A 23,089-nucleotide genomic window follows, 5' to 3' on the forward strand; every position below is an offset into this window, starting at 1 on the left:
CGTTTGTAACGTATGTATGCTCTGTCGATGCCAGCGTTCTCTATCCGACTCAGCAAAAAAATTACATATCAAAATGCTATCTAATGGTAATGGTTCTTTGCTACTGGTGTTGCTTTACCTCTCTACAGTGAGCTCTATAGTGAGCTCATAATGGGCATAAGTCTCTTGATGACTGGTCGCGATCAGAAAGATAGGACATTTCACTCTACTGTTGTTTTCATTATGCCGTAGTCTACATTATTAACGCATAGTCTTTCATGTATTCGAAGGCTCTAAAGCTCGATAAGAATGCGTTTTAATTTAATAAGAGTTAGCTCCGGACGGAGGTGTAACAGCTTAGTTTAAGTTGAAAGCTACCTAAGAATTAAATCTTCACTAGAAAAGTTTACACTAAAATAATTGGATTTATTCTGTGATAGAATATTCAGATCTGTCGAAGTTCTCTTTTGTAGTCGACTATGTACCATGTGGGTCTAAAACCATTGTGGCCAGAGCAGGGTCGGATGGAAGTGTGACAACTTTTTACTAAAGAAAAAACATGTCAAAAAACAAATGTTTTTAAAAACATTTCATAATACGGATGACGGATATATTAAAACTAACTAACAGTCGTGTAACAGAGTACTCAGTGTAATTATAGCGTCTCCCAAATTGTTTATTTTTCTTGATTCGGGATATTTTACGCACTGTCGTTGATTTTTTCGATGGAGCCTTCGGGTCGCTTAGTGTAAAAAGAATACGAGTTAAAAGGAGGAAGTTAATTTCAAGAATGTTCTTTCTTGGCTGAAGTACTCATCATCGAGTTTTTAAAGTTTTGCCCGAATAGTGCGCCTGCACTACGTGCCGAGTCTTGAAGTCATGATGATCAACGTAATCGCAATGTTTCTACGGAAGAGAATCGCGACTTCACAGCAGCTATTGATATTTTGTTGTTTCAACATCCTTTGGCTGCGATTTTTTTATTTGCCAATGATACGTGTATTTATAGGTTAATAAATACTAAGTTGCATAACAAAATATATGTTAATCGTTTATTTATCTATTACGTTAGGGTGACCATTTTGCAAAAAAAAACTTGCGAATATTTCTAGAATCACTGGAATTTTCGACCTTTTTCGATACGACTATGAGCGCCTCAAATACACTCAGCGAAACATATACGTGATATTATTGTGAAAAGTCTTTGAAGCCGGCGGAATATTTCAACACAATGGAAGTACACTGCTGTACATAATATTTTTTAAAAAAAGATATTTTGATAGCTCTATTTTTTCTTCTCCTTTACGGTACATTTGATCACTACAGATTGAACATAATATATTCACCATAGGATTTTTGCTAATGATGAATCGAACGGCTTCTTCAGATCGTATGTTTTGTCCTTGCTTAGAACTTATCCTCAATGATGTATTTTATAATAAATTTGTGCGACGCTGGTTAGTACAGGCAGGCAAGGAAGTGCACCTGCGCACCCCCAGTCGTTTTCTTTATCATATATAGTTTGCGAACAGTTAATCCAAAGTTGGCATCTGCGTACGACATTTTAATTTATTTTATTCACGATTTCATTAAAGTTTCACCGCGATTAAAAAATGCCACCAGTGAATTGTAGCGCAATAGTCGTGCTAGGTATTTTTCTAGCGTAGTGCAAGCCTCTTCGTATTTGGATACTTCTACTAAAGGTATCGCTGAGGAGTAGTTAAGGAAAATAAGAAGAAAATAGACCGTAGAGAACAGCATGTCAAGCCAACTTTAGGTTAATCTATACTATCCATTTGAGCGCAGGAAAAAGCATCTGTATGTGCGTCACGCCGAATCATGTGCGTGACGTCGACACGCAACGTTTTTATTATCGGTGCACGGTTAGCAGTAGCGGGAATTTTTACGTTCTGCTAAATTCTTTCCATCCATCCAATATATCATCTATGCTGGAAGCAGGCTTTCATCCATAATCTGAAAGTAGTCATAGTTCATTCATTACAAAGAGATATCATGAAAATGACTGTGTGATAATACATTCAAGCTTTCATTTAGAGAAGGATGTAATAAACTGATTTAGATTACTATTTAAGGAAAAACAGGTACGAACTCTATTATACAGAGACGATATTCAAAACAAGCTTGGGAATGACTGAAATATTTGTTTTTCTAGTAAATTCATTACGTCCTATTATCAATCGTGATTCTAGACAATAGAAAGAGAAAGGTTGATTAGAGTAATCGTTATGTAATCCATGTATAGTTGTGGTCGATGAATCATTACCTGATGGCCTTACGTCGTATTCAGTTTTTAGCTGTATAAGAATTCTGATTAATTTCTGCTGCCTCTGGCCAAAAGTGTTGCAATGCTGAAGCGGCCTGTAGACTGTCAAGGGCATAATGAATGCAATAGAAAATGTTTTGTCAAATTTCTCTGATTTATACGACGAATGACGGACGGATTCAGAGAGTATCGAAGCGCGTGTGGCAAAATGAATTTTTTTCTAGAGATCCGGGAGCTTCCGCTAACTTTAAGCTTCGAAATAGATGTAGTGCTATATAATAATGTATCGATCGCTCTTTTCAGAATAAAACCATTGACTCTACTTGTTCTGTCTCAATCTGGTTCATTATTAATTAGTTCTACTACAAAAAGTTTCAGGGTAGTTTTGATCAGCTACTTGTCATCGGGTTAGTTATGAGTAAATTCGACTATTTTCGATCGCGGTATAAAGTTCTGGGATTCGCTTGAATGAAATAATGGAAACAACTATTACTACTACTACTACTACTAAGGCCACGCTAGGAAAAGTAGAGTGCGTCTACCAACAAAGATTTATTAGGACACCGAATGTTTTCATAAGTTTTAACACCGCATTTTGGGCGTATATCATGAAAACGAGTGTTTCTATAATTCGTTTAGAGCTATAATAAAGTACTATAAGCTATACCACACCCGTCTGCATGAAGAGTGAAACTCTATGGTACATAAAGGTCTGAAATTTGTTCCATTTGAAGAGTTGCCTGCCTCATAGGCGGTCCATCAGGTGAGTCCGAAAAAATTGTCAATACGGAAGTTAGGGTGCGCCGCAAATTCGGTAAGAAAACCGCTCAGAACTTGTATTTTGTCAAGCCAAAGACGAAAGCTTTTCCATAGTCGCTTCCTTTTCTAAGAATTTAATCTGTAGATCCCACTTACGAACATTGAGCTTCTTTTCCAGGTACTATCCAGGTGAACGTGAGGCTTTAACCAGCGTATCACTTCATAACTGACGACACATCCATAATAATTCACACCTTTCCCTAGAAGTAATCCTGCGTCGCTTGCTACTAACAAGTTTAGAACATTTCGCACATTGCAATCTGTCAATGTTCAACGACTTAGTACTTTTATTTTTTGGTTTATTTTATTTATAACCTGCTCGCGACAAATCGCATGGGCCATTGGTGGCCATAGGTGGTCCGGACATCGTTCTACTCGAAGGACTTCGTTGGATATTGAAATGGGCAGAATGTACCTGCTTCTCAACTTGCATAATGATGCACACCTGATGGTAACCCAACCGAGAGTATTGTTTGGCCGTTTAGCCTTTAAGTCCTTCGAGTTATTTTTAGCCCGCGAACGAATAAGGCTCACGAATCTTTACTAGAATTAAGGCTTCTTATTGGTTACTTTAAATGCAATTTTAGACATATTTAGTATGAGTTTATGGGAGGTATGTAATTTAATTCCCGTCCGTGATCTCACTTCTACATAATCGCTTTTTATAATTCCCAGTGAGAAATATGTGTATGTATTATTTATAAATTTTATGTATAAATAGTGGTTATTAACCGTAATTTTTTTTGATCTGAGCAACACAATCGAAAAATGGCGGGTTTCAGCAGAGCAGTTTTCATCTTATCTGTATACTTTAAGCAGCTTTAACTTATGCTAGTGGAAGAACACTTTGTCCTGCTTAGGAAACGTCGCATGTGATTTTCAATTCCAAATTACCAGTTTTCTCTGGCGACAAAGCGGAGTCGACGAGGGAATTAGGCCCAGCATCAGGGCGTTAGTACACTACATGTTACATGAAATGGTGCATCCACACAGGACGAAGGACCACTACCAAAAAAACCGTTGATAAATCAGTAATAGTTGTCTGCAAAAAAATTATACCGAATAATTTGTTATACATATCTAAGGAATTGGAATCTATCTTCAGTGATGTACGCTGTCCCTGTACACGTAATGTAATAAAAGAACGATCGACGATATCAGGCATTTTCGCGCCTACTAGGTCCAAAAGATCAGTCAATGATTACTTGACAGGAGGCAGGAAATCAAATCAGTTCGTTGACGTTACAAAAAAAGACCACCGCAGCGCTAATTTTTGGTTCGTGCGTAGTGCTACCTACATGAACACCGATAAAAGCTTTCTCTTTACACGGAATAAGAAGGTGGCCTTAAAATATATATATATATATATATATATATATATATATATATATATGCTTTTGCTTCACCATGCATGTAGCGTTTTTCGTTTGATTTAACATAGTACAACTTATCGTCCCAACAATGTCCCATGAATTACACAGTAGTAGTAATAATCTAGAGGACATCTCACACATGCAGTTGGTATGATGAATATATTTCACCGAGAGCAATAGCTGGGATTATATTTAGCAAAAGACTTATTTATCAAAAATAACTTATATGACTACAACTTTTGCCATTGACGGCATAGAAAAGAAGTCATTCTACTTAGCTGAGATGCAGCTCTCATTAAGTGGCTGACTTTGCTAAATACACTGAAGTTACACTATCAGCAGAACTGACCCTTCCAGTAACGTAGTATAAGGGGTGTGTCGAAGTTAAGCTAGACCAACTGTGAGCGGAATCACTAACACATAGACAAAAAAAAACGTATGCAACTGCCTCGATCGCATTCGTAACTATTGTTATTAACAGCATTCACGGAGTCAACTAACAGTTGATCACTATTTGGTGGCAAAATTTGAGAAAAATCATTACATTGTTGCACCGTTACACCGTTATATATGCTGATTTACTAAATAAGGTTATCTTTTTAATATGGTTCTTTTATCAGCACTTTTTTTTTTATTAGAGAACCCTAGTTAAGCTTACTATGTACAGAGAGGCAATACGACCGGCGTATTGTCCTTGTATCTCACCATAACCAGTACGGCGCTTCATACATTACACCTTCATAATGGCCTTCGATTATTATTACTAGCACCATTATCGACTTGACAATGGTGCTAATGTTGTCATCATCGCCATTGTTTCGACATGTAGTTATCAGAGGATTGCTCACACATGAATAAATAACTCAATATGAAAACCATTAGAGAACCAACATAATCATTATCAGATTGTTCCGCAGCATTTAAGGGTAGCAAGGCAGCTTGTTACGAACGCTCAACAAACGACAATATCAAGAGACTCAATTAACCCACGTTTGGTCTTCATGATCATCATCATCATTGTTATAGTTGATATACTAATAATTTCAGTGATCGGTATTTACTCGTTCCAGAATGTAATACTGTCTTCGGCTAAGTGTTGAAAATTTTTAGTCCCATGATGATAAGGCAATGCAAATAAGTCGATTGCCGGTTGTGCCCTTTGAGTTTTCAGCTAATATAGCTTTTAATTCGCAGACAAAACAAAACAACTCCGATGTTTAGATGTCTCTCCTAGACACTAAACCCGGCCTGCGTTCATATATTGAACCTCGTCCTGTTCCAGAAGAGATACAGATATACAGCATTGAAATTGGTACTTGAAAATTGGTGCATCTGTTTTAGGTTTTGTTAGATTTCGCGTATTCTAAATTTCAATGGTCTCATGATCGAAACCTACACGGCTGTCAAACCGTGAATATTCCTACTGTGTGAAAATTTCCTTCATGTAGGTGTGTATTCGTCGATGTTAAATAAATACACAATTAATTGATTTTTTCGGTTCGAGGTATTTCGGGAACAAAAATGACTCGAGCCTGTCACGGTATATAGCACCGATTACCCCACCCCTTAAACATCAACACATTCACAGTATCATCAGCGATGTGTGTGCAGAATAGATAGTGGCAAACAAATACTGCTGCCTCGATTGATGTATCTACACCCATGTGATCTTTTTTGTGCCTAGTAGTTATTATTTATTGTAAAAATTCGCGTGAGAAATCAGCGTCGACATCAATACCAGGTGAAATTGTAGTTAGACGGACATTTCTGTTTTGGCTGAAAGGTTATTCAGATTCCCTTGATGGACACGCCGCGGCCCTGTATTTTGGCCTGACTTCGCTTGCCTCCTCGAAATCCTCTTGAAGCATTGTTCGGTGTCTTGTCCCACACTTGTGTTTTTTGTTACTTTTTCTTTTTTTTCTTCTTGTCCTCTTCATCCTCGTCTTCTTCGGATCCGGATGACTGGTTCGCAGTCGACTTTTTGTGTTTGCTTCCGCTTGATGGGAACGGAGCGTTCAACGCCGCTATCAACGGGTCAAGGGATCGCTGCACGTGAAAAGGTAGCAATTGTAAATTAGCGGAGTTCACGCACAAGAAAAGCGAACCAAAACAAGCAGTACTATGAGCTGCTATGAATCAAATGACTAATGATTAATTACTATGGAGACTATGAGGCTATACTGCTTAAAACCCAGGCTAGTGGGCTGAATTTATGGGCAGCGGCGAAGCCCTAGTTAAAAACCAAAACAAATGTAGAATACCCTTTCTTGCTTAAAAGGGCGTTCTCCCTGAATATTTAAACCGCATAGAAAATCACATGCGCTCAACATGCCACGGATCTTTTGAAAGCAAAGTATATATACATATATATGACAGTTAATTTTTTGTAGACTACGTTAGCCCGGTGAGCAAACTCTGCGATGACAAATCGCAATCAGGTAAAACCCTTTTGAATTAAAAAAAAAAATGTCGCAACAGTCTGAGCTAAATATATGCATAGGTTGATACTACATGATATTACGCTGTGGCAAACCCTTGGCGCAAAGTATAACGCCAAAATGTCTTTTTGGTTCGGATGACCACCAAATTTCCTGATCGAGGTGGAACTCTAACCGCTTAATGTTAGATATCTTACCGGTGTGTTAGGACTGATCACTGAGTGTGGCCTCTTTGTGACGCTGGCACCGTGACGCTTATTAACCGCCCCACCCAAACCTCTACTCGTCAGATGGTTAAGCGGAAGAAGTATTGGTGCCCCGTAGCCGGATATGATCGGGGCCGGCATCAGTGACAAGGAGTTGGGCGCTGACGCCGCGGGGACGACGGAGCGGCCTGAAGTTCTGAACGGCACCTGGAGAATAGCCCCATGCATAGCTTTTAAATATATATGCATAGAAAGGTCAGAACAGGGCAAGTTAAAGCATGAAAACCAAGAAAGGAAAATTCAAATAGTTTAAAAGGGTTAGGTCTTCTTAAAATGCCGGACGTCAAAAAATGTTACATCATTTGAGAGGGTTTAGTGCGGATCGTAACAGAGGTTAATCACGATAAGCATCGATAACCGTGAGGCAGACATTGGGTGAAGTGTAAAGTTATCAAGAACAAAGAACTGTTTCATAGTGGCGACTTCAATATAAGCCGGTTATGAATAACCTATGAGTACATCTAATATGAAGATTGATTGGTGTTGTTGAAGTTGACAAACTATATAGGTGGATTAGTATACATTCCTTGTGAAAATTTTTCGTCGATTAGAGAGTGAGTAGACTGTACATCTTATGCTTAGTAGAAGACCCCTGCCGTGTACATGTCAATCCACCTGTGCGTTGTGGAATTTACAGGTGAAGGTAACGTTTCAATGTGGCTTTTAAAAAAACGTTTTCTTATTAATCATGGGAATCATCTTGTTAATCATGGGAAACTGGCACAACTTCTCGTCTGCAATTGTAAATACATCATCTCATGAAAGAATTACATACAAACGACGTATGTCTCCTTTGTAGGCATTGATCTGTCAGTTTTTCGTTACCGATCTTGCCAAGGCAGACTAATATGATCTTCGTTGCAACGAGAACTTGCCATTAGAGCAAAAGGAGCCCTGCAAAAAGGTGCCCGAGGAAAGTCAACAGCTTTGCATCCTAGCAACAATATTAGTCATTATTTTAGGACGAGAGAAAAGGCCCGCGGTGTCTAATGAGTCATTTTCCCGTTTATCATTACCACTTTGCCCATTGAAGCCAGTTTTATTAAATTTTTCTTCTTGATCGTATTTGAGGGTTAGTTAGAGATAAGAAACGACGTAAGACAAACACGAATATGGCGACAGAGGGAGACAAATCCAGGCCAATGACATCACCAAAATACCTATTGACCTTTACCAGTGGTTAGGGAAAGTATAGTTAAGTTAAGTTACATTCCCTAAGATCACAGTCGACGAACAGGTAGGTTGATATGTGTCGAACAGTATAGTCGTTATGTTATTGTATGCTGTAACGGGTTGTTTTTGTTACTCGTTTGATTGTACTGTATTTCCAAATGGTGATACAGACGTTTCATGTTTAATATATGCTTAGTTAAATTCATGGATGATTTCGGTGACAGGAATACTTAGGGAAGTACACACACATTGCTGGGTAAGAAAAGACAACATTGGCGATATTAACCATATCATACTAAAATATCGACCAAGAAACGAAGACCAAGAGACGAAGAAAGAAAGAAAGATGCTTTCCTTCCCACTTACGTTAATAGTACCATACACAGGCGGACACTCCTCTGAGTCGCCGATAATGAGCAGTTATTTAACTGGGAAGGTTCGACTCAATCAATTGCCAACTGGACAAGTTTACCAATGCAATTTGGCCGCCTGACTTGTTGGCCTAAAGAAGTAAAATCAGGCGCTGCGGGCGACACTCTGAAAAGCTGTCCGACCCGAAGACGCTGAGTGGGTGTTAGCATTTAGGTGTAGAAACCCGACGTGAGTTGTTGTGACGAACGTACATCATAAAACAGGGGGCCGATTAACATTTTTTATTTTTGCGCCAGTCATTGTTATAAACGGACAACCACACCAATGCAATTGAACACTTCTGTGAACAACACTTAGCGAGGTCTTCACAAAAACTTCGTTGAAAAAAATTAAGTCAACAAACGGTAAAATGGCCTGACATTAGCTAAGAACCTGTTTGAAGTATCTGCTCGTCGTAATTTTTTGGGTTGATTTTCAACGATTTAGGCAAATGACACCCAACAAAAATTTCTTAAATTTTAAATCTATCCTAAAATAATACCGTGATTAGCAGCAGGAAGCTCGCTGTCACCCGTTTCGCATTGTTTGTGTTTACACCGAAAATTACTCTAATTCTATCCTAAGGCTAAATGTTTGGTGTTAGCATTATGTGGCGAATTATGTTACATCTACAGTATAAAAAGCCATCTATTCAAGACACCAAATTCTGCGTACTTTGTTATCTACTAAATTATACGAAAAAACATTATGTTTAGAAATCAAATTAGTCAGTAATAGCTGATACGCTTGCATTACGATTCACTACTCTTAGATTATTGCCAATCGAAAATAATCGGACCGTCGTAGCCCACCACAGCAAACACGACGTTGACTCAACAAACCGGGTGGTAGCTCGCTTTTGGCCTGTTGTCCAGAAGGTCAATCAGTATACACCAACACTTTGCATCCCGTCTCATTACCAACTTACGGGCGTTCATCATGCACGCGCCGTCACTGTCTCAGTGTGCTACTTACGGCGGCGTGCGGTACCATTTTCGTATAGTGGCCATAAGATGAGCCATAGATTGGTGTGGTCGTCGTCGTGTGGTGATCCGCTACCTGTCGCCCGCTGCGTCCTAGGCCTTTAAACAATAGAATGGGCCTTACCCTAAACGAAGGTCTCAACGCACCTTGCAGCCTCTGGATCACGCCGGGTTTGGCCTTGGCAGGTGTGGCCTGAAGGGCCGCCTGGGAATGTACGAAGGGTGTTAGCTCAGAGGCTTGAGGGGTTAGTAGTTGGGGAGAGGAAAGAAGGGACATCTCAGGATTGCTGAAGAATACGGACGTGGCCAGGCTAAGAGGTGGACCCAATCCGGATGAGGTCAAAGGCGATGCGAACGAAGACGATGCGAGGCCTTGCGTATTGGCTGTGATCAAAAGTTGAAGGAAGATGTTGTTGATAACAGAAAGAAAAAACGAGACACACGGAAAAGAGATATACAAAAGTACCGAAAAACTCGCAGGTACAACAGCTGCATTAATTCATATATCGACGTTTTTGTGAACTGGATTGACGTTGCTTACACGCCGACAGGTAGTAAATAGTAACTATCGGGTTAAATATTTTTGCAATTATTATCACAATGGTAGAAGTTACGAAACTCGTTCTAAATGACATCCACAGAATACAATGGTAGACGACTTTACTTTAGAAACGGGTGTTGATACATTGAGAATTCACACGCAGGCCTCAAACCCAACAAAATCCTGAGCACAACCTTTCATCCAGAAACTTATTTCCCTTATTCTCAATAGTTTAAATGCAGAACCAATTCCGCTCCGACATAAACCACTGCTTTTTGCCTGTCTTACGTAACTCATTTATAAACCTGTCGTTCTTCGTTTATCTAAAACGGCGTCAACTGAATTCGCCGCGTTTCTAATAGCCACGCTCAAAGGCCGCTAACAGCCGAAGATTGTTTCCATGCTTATTGTAGCATCCAGTATATTATCGATCTGTCAGGGCATCTGTCCCATCTCGTAGCAGAAAGACGTGTCGAATATCGGTGGGTATAATTTAACTGCAAGGTTGTCTCAAAAAGTCAAGTGACTCAATGGTAATATGCGTGCCTACGAGCTTCAAGAACAGACGCTAAGGCTACCCACGTAACCGAATGTTCTCTCAACTGTGATGTCGAAGTTAGGTCCTATTACGGTTCCCCGACCGTTTACTGTTCATCGTAAATCAGTGAAAATGGAAAGCAGGCAAAGAAGGCTCATCAGATATTCGACACTTGTTCAGGCAACACGTTTGCCAATTAAACTTAGGGACACGCAAAGTGTCCTAGTTCAAAACCGGCCAAAGATAATCGGCACTTCCATCTGAAGTGATGACTCCACAATACTGCGTAAAGCTCAAAAGCCTTATATATCTAATAACACAGTGCATCTCCCATATATAACAGAGGACTGTTTAGAATTTTAAATGGACTTATTGTGCATAGGAAATAGGGCAGCTTTTTACGGCCCCGATTAACTAGATATGCCAAGAGTTTCCTAATTTTTTTTTTGTTTTTTTGCATTTGTCAGACAGTACAATTAGAAGAAACGTGACGATAATTTTAAAAAGGTTGCTTTGTAGAAGGCATATTGATTATCGTGAAATTGGACTAATTTAGTCCTCGTTGAAAAATCCTTCCCACAAATCGGTATTCGCGCTCGCCATTTCTTCCACCCTGTTCAACATAAAGTTGTCAAACAGTCTTATCTAGGAAATAATCGTTGCAAAGAATAAAACATTATTTATTCTAAACTAGCATAATCTATTTTTCTCAATACAAATTTAATTCAATAGAAGCAGATGAGTTGTCGCAGTATTTATCTTGCGCTAGACATCAATTCATACCAAGGAAGAGATTCTGTCTATTGACCGAAGTCCCGCCTACGATGCGCGGGTTGGCCAAGTGTAGGCTAGCTGCATCAGGCAAAGTGGCCTGTGAGGCATGTCGATACAGAGCGCCGGCCGTAGGCGACTGCACAATCGCTGTCGGACTATAACCCAGGGAAGTGGCCATGGTCCCGGAACTAGCGGAGGGTCTTGTTGATAGGCTATACCGAGTGCGAAGAATAAGGACAAAAAATGAGGAAGTGAATCAAAGGTTTAGCTGTTTGTCCAGCGCAAATAAATCACTTGCGGGAACATTTTATCACAATGCGAGGCAACAGAATCTGACTAAATTATACGCCACACAATATCGGGATTATTTGTATTAGATTTTTATATTTTTCTGCTACCGCATTTAGACAGTCATGTCAAGATATAGTTAAAGAGTTAATTAGATGATGATAAAATAAAAATACTCAACAAATTACTGTTAACAACGGCAGGCGTTATCTATCTGCAAATAGGGCTATTCCGATGGGTTTACCCTTTTTTTTTTTGACTACATTTTACTTGACAGCCGTATGATGAGGCGTCATGTTTGTTGATGATTCGCTCGGGCTTGAACGGCTCATATAAGGGGAACGTATGTTTATCTAGCTTGCTTTCTCTCTATGTGTCTTCGGTGATCTACCATATTTGAGGTTGGCAAAAGTATTCGGAACTACCTGAAGTCGCCGCCAACACTATGGATCGACTCTCCAGATGCTTCACTGTGCTCATGGCTGTAAGCACTGGGTTCCATTTCGTCGGCCGTGCTTCGATTCGGTTGGACGTAAGTTCGCGACATGGTCGACGCTTCAGCCTCATACCTTTTTGTATTTATTTGAAATTCAGATAAAAGAAAATAGCATGCAAATGGCACACAAGATGCACGAGTTAGGGTACGAGAAGTTCGACCGTGGCTATGATTTTAGGCATGACGAAAATGTGATATACGCTGTTCGATGGATGCTCGAAAGTGCTAAGTTTACCTTACAAGGTACGTTCCAAAGCTGATACATTAATCGTTAGTTATATGTTGGATATGTTAAGGGGCGCAGCGATAATTAACGTTTTCGCAAAACAGCCTGCCGGTTTTTCTTGTGATTGATAATCAAAGAGTCAGCTGGCTGGTGATCTATAGAAGAACGGCTAGTTTGACTGGTTGATTGTATTGAAACGGAGTACTTGTTACATGATGTTCACTGGTTTGATGAGCTCAAAATATCGGTTACCTAGGTAACGCTCCTTTCCGACTTTTAATATCGCATCCGTTGAAAAATTCGAGGGTGTTTCCGGAACACTTGTGGGTAAACATCATCCAGGCGTGGAATCCATGCCTTCGGAAAATTTTATTCACGCACTGAATGTCGTCTTCAAGATTATCATCTCGCAGCACTGTAAATAGAACGAATCGAAAAAAACAAAAATGTTTGTGTAATAAATTATCGAATACAAAATGCTTTATTGATACGTCAATACTTTTAATGTCTGTACCATATTAACGAATTCGTTTATACCCCGCGAGAAATCCGAACCTTCTTTTTCACCACGTTTATCATAATTATTACTGCTAGTATTAGAACTATAATAACCACAAATTTTACCGTACAAAGCTGATCTAGTAGATTAGATTGGCCAAGCAACGCGAGCATAAAATGCTATTTGGCCATGTGTGCTCCGAAAACACCGCGTTGGGTGCGTTGGGTTATGCGTTGGGTAAAAGAACCAGACTGTGTATCGTACGCACCGTGAAGGTTCATTTCATGTCTCTGCGCAGTGACATGTGACGTCTTTGTCGACATAGCCTAAGCTTTCGATACCAGCAGACAGGGCAATAGTTATGGTAGTTGCGATTTTTCATAGCTAACCAACGTGTCGCAGAGAAACATCTTCGCGACAAGCCGAACCGCTTCAGGAAAATATAGCAATTCTCCGAACGGAAACTTTGACTTTCACTACTAGATGTAGTTTTCGATATAGTCAGGTTTCTACGGGATGCGCCCCTGACAATTTTCTGATCAGTGTGCCTTCCCTGTAGGCGTCTGTGTCAATGAAACCAATTGCGTGGTGCTACGAAATTTGCCGACGGCGCCGAGCTGAATAGAACCCGACGATTATATTGTTTGTCATATGCGTCGGCTGGAGAAACGGTTAACAGGTTAGCTAGTACTAGCGATATCGATTTTCTTAATTAAAAAAGCAAGGTATATCGGTACCAACGCGGTTGGATGCCCACGGTTTCCGTTGTGCCGTTTGCGTTACCATAACAATTTGGTCTTTTATTGTAAGCAAACGCAAACAGGAAGTTGTTCTTCCAATTCAATGCTACGATGGAGTCGTTTCGTCGCAGATGTGCACTCAAGCACAAGATAGCACGTAGTTAAACCAGACTTATGCAAAAATACGATACGGTTTTCGTTTTCGTGAGCGTTCGCAATCGTCAGCTCTTCGAACAAGGTTTGGATCTGATCAGTCTGTAGGTACGCTTCGATTATGTCGGACGACTAATTGCGTCCAGGAACAGGTAATGGAAAATAGCCATAGGCATATTTAAGGCGTATTCGTAACAGCCGCATACGCACGGGTGTTACCTGTCGTAGTCCTGTACAAACATCCCCGCAAAGACGCATGCCTGAAACGATGTATAACTATTTCTACTAGTAAACGATGAATATCAACGTGGAACTATTAGAAGTAGGCAAACTTAAATGCGGGCCTTCCAAAGATCCCTTACAACTCCAGGCTAAAAAATACTAATCGCGTTTTTCGTGTCGGAACTGACGTAAATAGTTCCGGCCGCTTCGTGTTATATTGATGTCTCGGACGTTCTTTTCATCTGAAGGTAAATACCATTCTGCCAAAGAACGGTGCAAAGGAAATCTTTCAATGGTAAAAAAAAAAAACAAAACAAAAATAAAGAACGACTATACATTGCAATAAATAAAGAAGTACTTTTAGACTATTCAGTGTAAGTAACATGAAATATTTAAGGGCCACGTGTGATGGCAGGGTATGTTCAAGTGAACATAGCTGCATGTTTTCCAGCCACAGTTGAATATATCTTGAAAATATGCTTCGCTTTTGCATGTAAATGTTGCCACAAGTCGTCAATTATAACAGAAAAGTCGCCCGAGTGCCGAAAGGACTTGGGGATGTGCGTGTTAGTTTTGGGCCTCGCTACCTGTACATGGAGGTTTTCCATTGCTTTTTATCATTGTATATATATATATATTTAATTTTTACACATATTGTAAATGAGTTATTTTTATTATTTCGAAGCGATTATGCATCTGTACGGCATTATTCCTAGCGGGGGTTTGCGAAGCGAGGTGCAAACGTTTTCAGTTAAGCTTGATATTTGCAGCATCGCAAACTATCCGCGACCGGTTAGTTGGGTGTAAACCGACAATTACCTAAACTCATAGTCGGTCATGTTGTCAAAGGCATTCTCCTCGTTCTCGCTACTTCATGGACTGATGCGAAGTGGCGCTGCAACATAGGAACACGCCATGATCAACCAAGCAAGCGTTTTGCTCGGCTTTAATTTGTGACGAAATGGGACATGGATAGCCCGGGCTGGCTCTGATGGAGTAACGATGAGGTACGACCGTTCTAGGGAGAACACCTTGTAGTTTTTTGCGATATTAGCAAAAAAAGAGGAAAAACGAAAAGAGTGGCAAATTTGAGACATGTATAAACCTAACTGCATTTTTTGTTTGCGAGGGCCTATCGCTACTTACGATGCATACACATAGTAAGATCTAACCGTAGTGGATTGGCGTAAAACTTAAGTGAACTTTATTTTCAGGGCCAAGCCCAGTGCACCTAGTCTTGATAGCTAGCTGACTGGCAAACTTACGAAGGCGAATTTTTCCAAGAACCTTTGATGTCCATGCTTTCAAATAGAGACGTGGTGTAGCATACGTTAGCTATGCTGCTTAGCTACAGAATTAAGTAATGTAAGAAACTCCATTCAGACTAGCACAGGCTGAGGGTTATGCGTGGGTTGAAAACCTTGAAGGCTGAATAGGACTTTCAGCTTTTCAAGCTGATTAACGCCCACCACTCAGCTTTTAAAACTAATTCTTATCTCCATTAAGTTGAGGTGTTTCGATCGCCCAGCAAGACAGCCTTTATCTTGGGCTCGTTTTCAAGGAAATTTGCCTGAAGAGCAATGAAGTTCGTTAGCTTTTGCTTATCTGTGAGGTACAGGTCTTGGCTTAACTCCTCGTAGACACACTAAATCTGCAAGGAAACGTCAAGGTATTTCTTCAGGAGAATATTACCCGAAGTACGGAAAGCATCGATGGGGGGTAGGAAGCTACTTGCAGACCCATAACAGATTCCTTTCAATAGCGAAATAACGTCCCTTAGTTGTATGCTGGTTTCTTGCTGTTGTTGTTGTCGTTATAAGTTACACGTGGCACGATGTAAATCAAAGAAATTGCGAAGACGGAATGGCCCAGTGGCAATACGCCAAAACAATGGGCTACTAAAGATGCCCAGCTAGTAGATAACCTCATCGCGAGTTCTGAGTGCATTACGCGTTATCGCTTGTGGGTGCAGATCAAGCGAAGAGTCGATAAGCAACGAAACTGTGCAACTGTCGCCACTAGTGAAAAGTACAAACGTAAACAAAAATGAGATCACCTTCCCGAGGGTAGCCGGGACTGAACATTCGGTGTATCAACGATTCGGAACAAACCGCTGAAGGGAATCCCTGGTGCCTCTAATAGTTATAATGTAAGGCAATATAATTCTTATGAAGGCTTCTTCTCTTAACGGTAACGTCTTACTGCCACCAATGGCAATAGTAGTTGAAGTTTTATGGACCTAGGAGCATGCCGAGTAGGTAGATACTATGTTTCAACGTTTTTGTACCAAAAAGGTTTAATTTAGTGATATCTTAATGAAAAACTCATTCGATACCGACAAACCAAACATAATAAACACGTATTCATATACGCACGGATAAGCTAACTGTTCTTCTTATTTGCTAAATTTAAGAAAAGTCAATTGCGTTTGGAACAGTTGATAGTACGGTGCTTCTCTTTGTGAGATACGAGTTCTTCTTACGACTTTTCTTACGTTAAACATGCAATTATGCTCGAATACAGAAAGACCTTCATCGGAAAATCTTGTTTCTATATGGGTTATATGAACGCTGCAGTTCTATCTCTTTAAGGGACCCGACAATCAAACGAAGAATCTGGCAAAAAGTGTACGCGTCAGGTGTTTCTGATATTATAGCTGAAAGTCAACGATTTGTGACGTTTCTTTTTTAAACTATAACCAACTTTAATAGCCATAGCGTGTTATTGCGAACGTAATAACAATCGCATATTTTTAATTGTGTGCGCTTAAGGTGCTCCCCAACACGCATGGTAGGACACCTATCGTATGAAGTTCACAGTACGTTACGCGTTTAGATTTTATTTTTTAAATTTACATGAAATAACACAACGTACATATATTAACTAACTATGATGTATGTTTTTATCGAGTATATATTTTTGCGGAAAGCTACACGTGTTTTTTTTCCTTTAATTTGGTCAGACCTATTTTTTCACGTCAAATTAAACTGACGCGATCGTCACGACCTTTTCGTGGCTATAACTTAGCAAAATAGATTGGAATAGGGAGCAGACTAGTCTTCGAGAAGAAGTATTTGTAACACACAACGATAATTTAGCTTTAGTTGATTCAAACGACTATCGCTATGATACTCACTGTAACAGGGGACCTTACAGACGTTTTCCGAATAACCGACGTACGGCTGGCACCAATATTTATCGTTTATTTGAAAAATGCCATGATCTCCGCTGCCGTCGAAACGACCCTTGTGGTACGCCCGTGTATCGAACCGGCTCTCCCAGTAAGCCAGACACAGCCCTGAAAACAATTGAAGAAGAAAGAAATCAGAGAGTGAAACAGAAAAAAATCATAGAGTAATAACAATGAGATGACTAGAGAGAGATAAATAGATCCAGCAATTGGCGCAAGCTTTCACAGATTTTGCCACTATCCGCTTTATATGCCCATAATTTATAAACTGTTAAAGTTACACCTCAGGGCTGCATTTATATGACAAAAACTTAGGTGACATCAAATGATGCGTATGTCTCACACTTATCAAGATCCCGTTTGCTGAACTTGAATCGATCGTGAAGCTCTCGAGCGAGTTCACATCGATCGTAGATCTTGGCGTCCACGATGTGAGGATTCGCCAATGTGAAGGCAACAATCACGCACAAGCCCCGCATTAGCGGATTCCAAGGCAGCATCTGAAAATAAGAAAGCATTGATAAAAGTCGTATTTGTCATGGATAGAGTGCAAGCAACGAGCTAACGTATACATTGGCCCACAGGGGTACTTTAATGGCCGGATCTATCGGATATCTGTCGTGCCGCAATTCAACGCGCTTACTTAGTCATTTACACTCACTTCCGTACCGCTAAGCAGATGCAAACAAATTTTGTTTTTTAATTGGGACACGATCCGTAGCAGGTGTCGGATCCGGCAAAGGTTCATCGTGATGATCAACTATGTCTAAACCTGTTTTTCGTAATAATTTGGTCTGTGTAGTGTAGCTACAGGGGTGCAATTTTAGACTGCACGCAAGTCCGATTGCGGGGTTCCGCCCACCATAGGCGTAAACTAGAGGTGAAGTAACCAAATAGCAGTCAGATCGCACACGTTACGGCTGAACTGTAATCACCTAGCGAGCTCACAATGATTTTGGGGGCAACTGTATAATTTTTTTTGCCGAATATTCATTAGCTTTACCGGCTACTGGTTTAGTTTACACGAGCCTGACAAGCTATGCAGTTTATTCTTAATGGTAAAAACTTTCTCGGCTAGTAATATATTTGGCACATCTTTTGCCATGGTAAGCATATTCTTATTGTTTTTAACTAAGAAAAGAAACCTATTTTTCTCAAATGTAAATGTTAAGCCTTATCTAACTGTTAGCCTACTTTTGCTCGGTATCCTGATATCGTCTCTTTCCTAATCGCTCTAATGTCACCCTGATCTTTACAAATTTTAATAGTTCTCTTACGTATTTTGTGGTCATTATCACGCATGCTTTATTTCCTTTGTCTTAAGTTACCACTATAGCCCATATATCCGTAGATTGTGCAAATAAATTCTGGTAATATATTCGCTGTCAAACGAGATCCGTACAGCAGAAATAGTGTTTATGACATTTAGAGATAAATGCTCGTTACGTTCTGAACGTTGCTATGGTAGGATAATAGTAATTTTTATTAAGACTTTATGTTCGGTACGTAAGTCCCATATGGAACTGCTAAGGTACGCTGTGGCGCCATATATTTCTGGGTGGCACTATATCTAAATTTTTCGTAAAAACCTCTTATCTGGGCTACGGTTCATAGGTTGTGCGCTGAAGATTGTAAACTGAAGATTAACGTTCGTTAACGAGGAAGATCGCAATGTTGCATGTATTGTTGAATCGTATGTATGTAACTATGTTATATAAATATATGCTTCAAACTTAAATCCAGTACTGCATTAATGTATGCTTTCAAGTGGCTTCAGATGGGGAGACTTCGCCTGCGTGCGAATAGCTACGCTGTTTTTTTTTTGTTTCGGATCTAGTAATTCGAAATAATGTGGTCCCTAAAAGATGTTATGTTGTTGAAGACCCTGGAGCAAGTTTTTCGTAGAATCTAAATTTCAGCTAATGCGCTTGTTACGTTACCGATGGATGCTCGTTTGACGTTAGATGTGATGTTTAATTGTGATCTAAAACGCCAAGGATCTTGCAACGGTCGCTAGTAAAAGGTCAAAAAGCTTCGAATGTATTTAATATGTAATTTTTATCCCCAACGAATCAAAGAGTTGGTTAGAAATGAAGAACTTTTCAATGAAGTTTTTAATCTAGAGGTTACGGGTTTAAAAACAAGATTCATGCTTATACCAGAGTGAATCAATCATCTGAAAGCCTGAAAGTTTTAAATTGAATTTATGGCTGGCTTGTCGATTATAATGCATATATATAATATATATATATAGTATAATATCTGAGCAGCTATTGAAAGTATATGGGTCAGTGTGTGCGATGTATAACTGTTCTCTACTTAGTCCTTTATATATAAATAATGAGTCTTTTCTATCGCGTTCACCATATTATTTACTTTGCTGTATTTACTTTACTATAAGAACGGAATTGCAAGTTGGTGGCAGAGAAGTCCTTGCGCCGCGGGATACGAAATCAAGCTCGTACCAACTGGACGGACGTTAACACGACACGATATAGTTCCATGGCCCTTCTGCGTATTCAACGTACCCATCCAATACGATGCAAGATAAGTTGCATTGCCCAATATCGTACGATTTAGCTTAAGTACCGTTTAACGGTCTACGCTAGGGTTAGAAATTACCGCTTTTGCATAAGCTTTGAACTACCTACGATGATCAAAAACACTTTGTCTTTTGTCTTCGCAAGCTTTTACTAATTGCGAATATTCAAGTAGCTTGCTCAATTAACGTTCGCTGTTCTTACGAGCCATTTGAATACCATTTGATGACCGACAAAAATGGAAACCACCTCCACGTTAATACAAATACATTAGATTGTCCTAAACTCTACACACGGCACTATTGCTGCACATACCGGCACAGAACGGTTTTAAGTCCAGTTTCGCCAGTAAGCTTTCTGGCTGCTTCCAACATGAAACAAAGCGTGGTCCGTCTACGTCCGATCTTGAATTTCAATTATGTCTCCTTGTGCTTCTTAGTTCAGTGAGCGAACACGTTATCAGCGCCTTACTTTACAAGGACGTGCGTAAAATCTGCTTGGTATAGCGTCTCCTAAAATCAATGTTTTGCGGTCGTCGTTAAATGTATAATACCACCACTGTCAGGCTACGGGCAAAGCCATCAAAAATATATTTTGCACTTGAAGTACACGAATGGTGCTCGATCCTCAGCTCTCATGGCCGTCCTGATGGTCCGAAATGCAAAGTGCGTATTAACAAATTTTGTACCTCTTTTCTCGGACATCCCAGACAGAGCGTCTGTGTTTCCACGGTGCGCATAATTCAATTACAGTCACTTTGATTCACCTGCCATAATAAAGTACCAACTTTGGTTTCCCCTCAACGCCGAATTCAAAATTCCGTTTACCAATTATCATTTATGGCAAGCTATTTTCCTGCCTTATTTTTCACCCCCCGGTTTCCCCTGCCTGCTATCTTCAATGTAACCCCCATGGATCTAAATCAGCGAGATGGGACGTGATGCAGCGTTACACGTTGCTAGGTTACGCTTCTATCACGTGGTCTCGTCATCACTTTGTCATTTGTCACTTAGCGCCGCGGTTCTGCCACCAACAGCGTATGACGGTAACAGGCGGCGGCGCGACACGGCGGTTTGCCATTTCCCCCCGGTAACGAGGCCAGCTTGCAACCTATTGGCAACGGTAGCAGTACCATTAACAGTGGCACGCTAAAGCCTGAAGACAAGATTTCTGCTCTTGAGCGCTTCACTGACTGGAATCGCGTGCTAGCTGTTAGCAATGGCGCGTTTGGCCACCTGCAGACCCCTCGCCAGTGTTGTAACGTAGCGTCCTCATAAATTTTTCATCTTCCGTTGTCACTGTTCATTTTAGCTATTTTAACGGCACAGTTAGGCTCCACAGGATATCATCTGAGAACTGCGTCTTCGTCGTCTTTGTCGAATAGTTCGCTTGCCCCGTTATCGGTGATCGCAGTCATTGTCGACACGATTGCCCGCCTCCCCTAAACACCTCCAATTACAAAGGGAAAGGAAAGGAAAAAGAAAAAACGGAGAGAGAAAAGCCGCTGTTATGGCGTCTCTTTAAGCATTGGGGCAATTTTGTCAAGTTGGTAGTTCTCCGCGACAGCAAAAGGAGCAGCTGCAGCATCTGTATTGAACAGAAGTGGAAAAGCAGTTAAGGGCATGAAACAGACTGAAAATCGTGTCGGGGCAGCGTTTCTAATGATCATTTGTCAAGAACGGGGTTCACACGGGAAAATCAGCTACTGAAGCATTAGGGGGAAATATTGTATTTAGATTTTGATAGAGAAATGCAGTGCTATATGAGTTATTGGAAAATGCCTAAATGATAGCCACAACGGTTGCTACAGACGATGGGTTGAAAACTTTCTGTAGTGATTAATATTTGATGATAAGCTTAGAATAATTAAGACGATACAGAGCATGACGATTATGTCGCCTTGTAGGGTTTATATAACTCTATCGGGTTCAAGACAATGTGCTTCAGAAGGAAAACAAACGAGTTGGTGCCCGACCTGGGCATTTTCTCATAGTACCTCCCTTAAAATATAGCCTGACATAGGGATTGTCCACGTTATCAGTGAGATGCCTATTGAGTGCTGCCTAAATCATTTTTGTCCTACCGAACGCCTTGAAAGAGCAGTGCGAATCGACGGCAGTTGTTTGGGGTTTTGTTGCGATATGCCGTTGTCGTATTCTGAATAACATGAGATGAAATCTGGAATAAGTTCATTACGTTTTGTAAAGCTAGCTGTTCCTTTCGTCTTCAAACGATACGTTTAACTGCGCCTTAAAGCGGCCACTTCGACGTGTGGCGTGACGTTTTTCCTACTCCGGAGCCAGAGGGTATACCGCGACAACTGTTACACGTGTGAAAGCGTATGGCTTTGTATCTCGTTTTTTCTAGAGCAAAAATCAGATCAGCTAGTTAAGTGGGCTCCAGTTTCGATGATGCAGAGCCTCATATGAAAAAATTCTCGATCAGACCACTATAACGCATGCGAATTATCTACAACTTCGCTACTTCTGAACATCGTGCACCAATCAAATTTATAAGCGGGTAATCCATGTGCAGAAAAGCAAAAAGTGTCCAGCCGAAGAAGATAACGACGACAATAAATATCAGTGTCAGACAACAGACTTGCAAGCCGAGGCGGGCATCAAAGCCGCTCATGAGGTCAGATAACATCGACCGATATGCGAGTCGCGTTTACGTAACAGCTGCACATGATTTCTTCCGTCATGTCGGCCGCACGCAAACACTACCAAACTTGAATCTGGCTTCGTGGGAAAAAATAGAGAAAGAAATACAGATAAAACCGAAGAGGAAAAATAGATTCCAGACATTGGCCGTTGCGAAAGCATCCGCGGCGATGGGACAGCATTAGCCTGCAGCACCCGTTACCCGCAGCTCGATATCAGACTGTTCGCGCTTCCGGCTCTGCCGATGAGCTAACGACAATTACCTTTGCTTCCGATGAGGGCAACAGCATAGAGCAAAGCAGACGAGCGGTCGTTCAGGCGGGCGCGAAGAAACGACAACTTAGAGTCGCCAACCCAGCACACCGACGTTATATTGACGTTAATGAAGCCCTCCGCCGGTGACTAGAGCTGCCCGGTCGGTTCAATGGGACGATAAAGATCAACAGGGAAGGTGGTGTAATCGTCCCGAACGGCGTAATGACTATTTGTGTTA

At 40.6% G+C, this 23,089-nt stretch overlaps 1 protein-coding gene across 3 annotated transcripts in view; it reads right to left on the reverse strand.

Moving 5' to 3' along the window:
- Positions 1 to 1,009: 1,009 nt before the first annotated feature.
- Positions 1,010 to 23,089, reverse strand: part of LOC111258739 (uncharacterized) — an 82,287-nt gene continuing 60,207 nt past the window's right edge. For 2 of the 3 annotated variants that reach the window (XM_022830220.2, XM_022830218.2), the window contains exons 2-9: positions 17,737 to 17,893; positions 17,340 to 17,501; positions 12,842 to 13,004; positions 12,293 to 12,436; positions 11,589 to 11,791; positions 9,851 to 10,110; positions 7,091 to 7,306; positions 1,010 to 6,501 (exon numbers count right to left, since the gene is read on the reverse strand). In XM_022830220.2, the coding sequence (XP_022685955.1) occupies positions 6,358 to 6,501; positions 7,091 to 7,306; positions 9,851 to 10,110; positions 11,589 to 11,791; positions 12,293 to 12,436; positions 12,842 to 13,004; positions 17,340 to 17,501; positions 17,737 to 17,893 (1,449 nt within the window). In that variant the 3' untranslated portion in view covers positions 1,010 to 6,357. The remainder of the gene's footprint in view (positions 6,502 to 7,090; positions 7,307 to 9,850; positions 10,111 to 11,588; positions 11,792 to 12,292; positions 12,437 to 12,841; positions 13,005 to 17,339; positions 17,502 to 17,736; positions 17,894 to 23,089) is intronic. The other variant, XR_015310274.1, reaches the window with a different exon arrangement.

Source organism: Varroa jacobsoni, unplaced genomic scaffold, assembly GCF_002532875.2.
Source record: "Varroa jacobsoni isolate VJ856 unplaced genomic scaffold, vjacob_1.0 scaffold_258, whole genome shotgun sequence".
NCBI classification, from domain to species: Eukaryota; Metazoa; Arthropoda; class Arachnida; order Mesostigmata; family Varroidae; genus Varroa; species Varroa jacobsoni.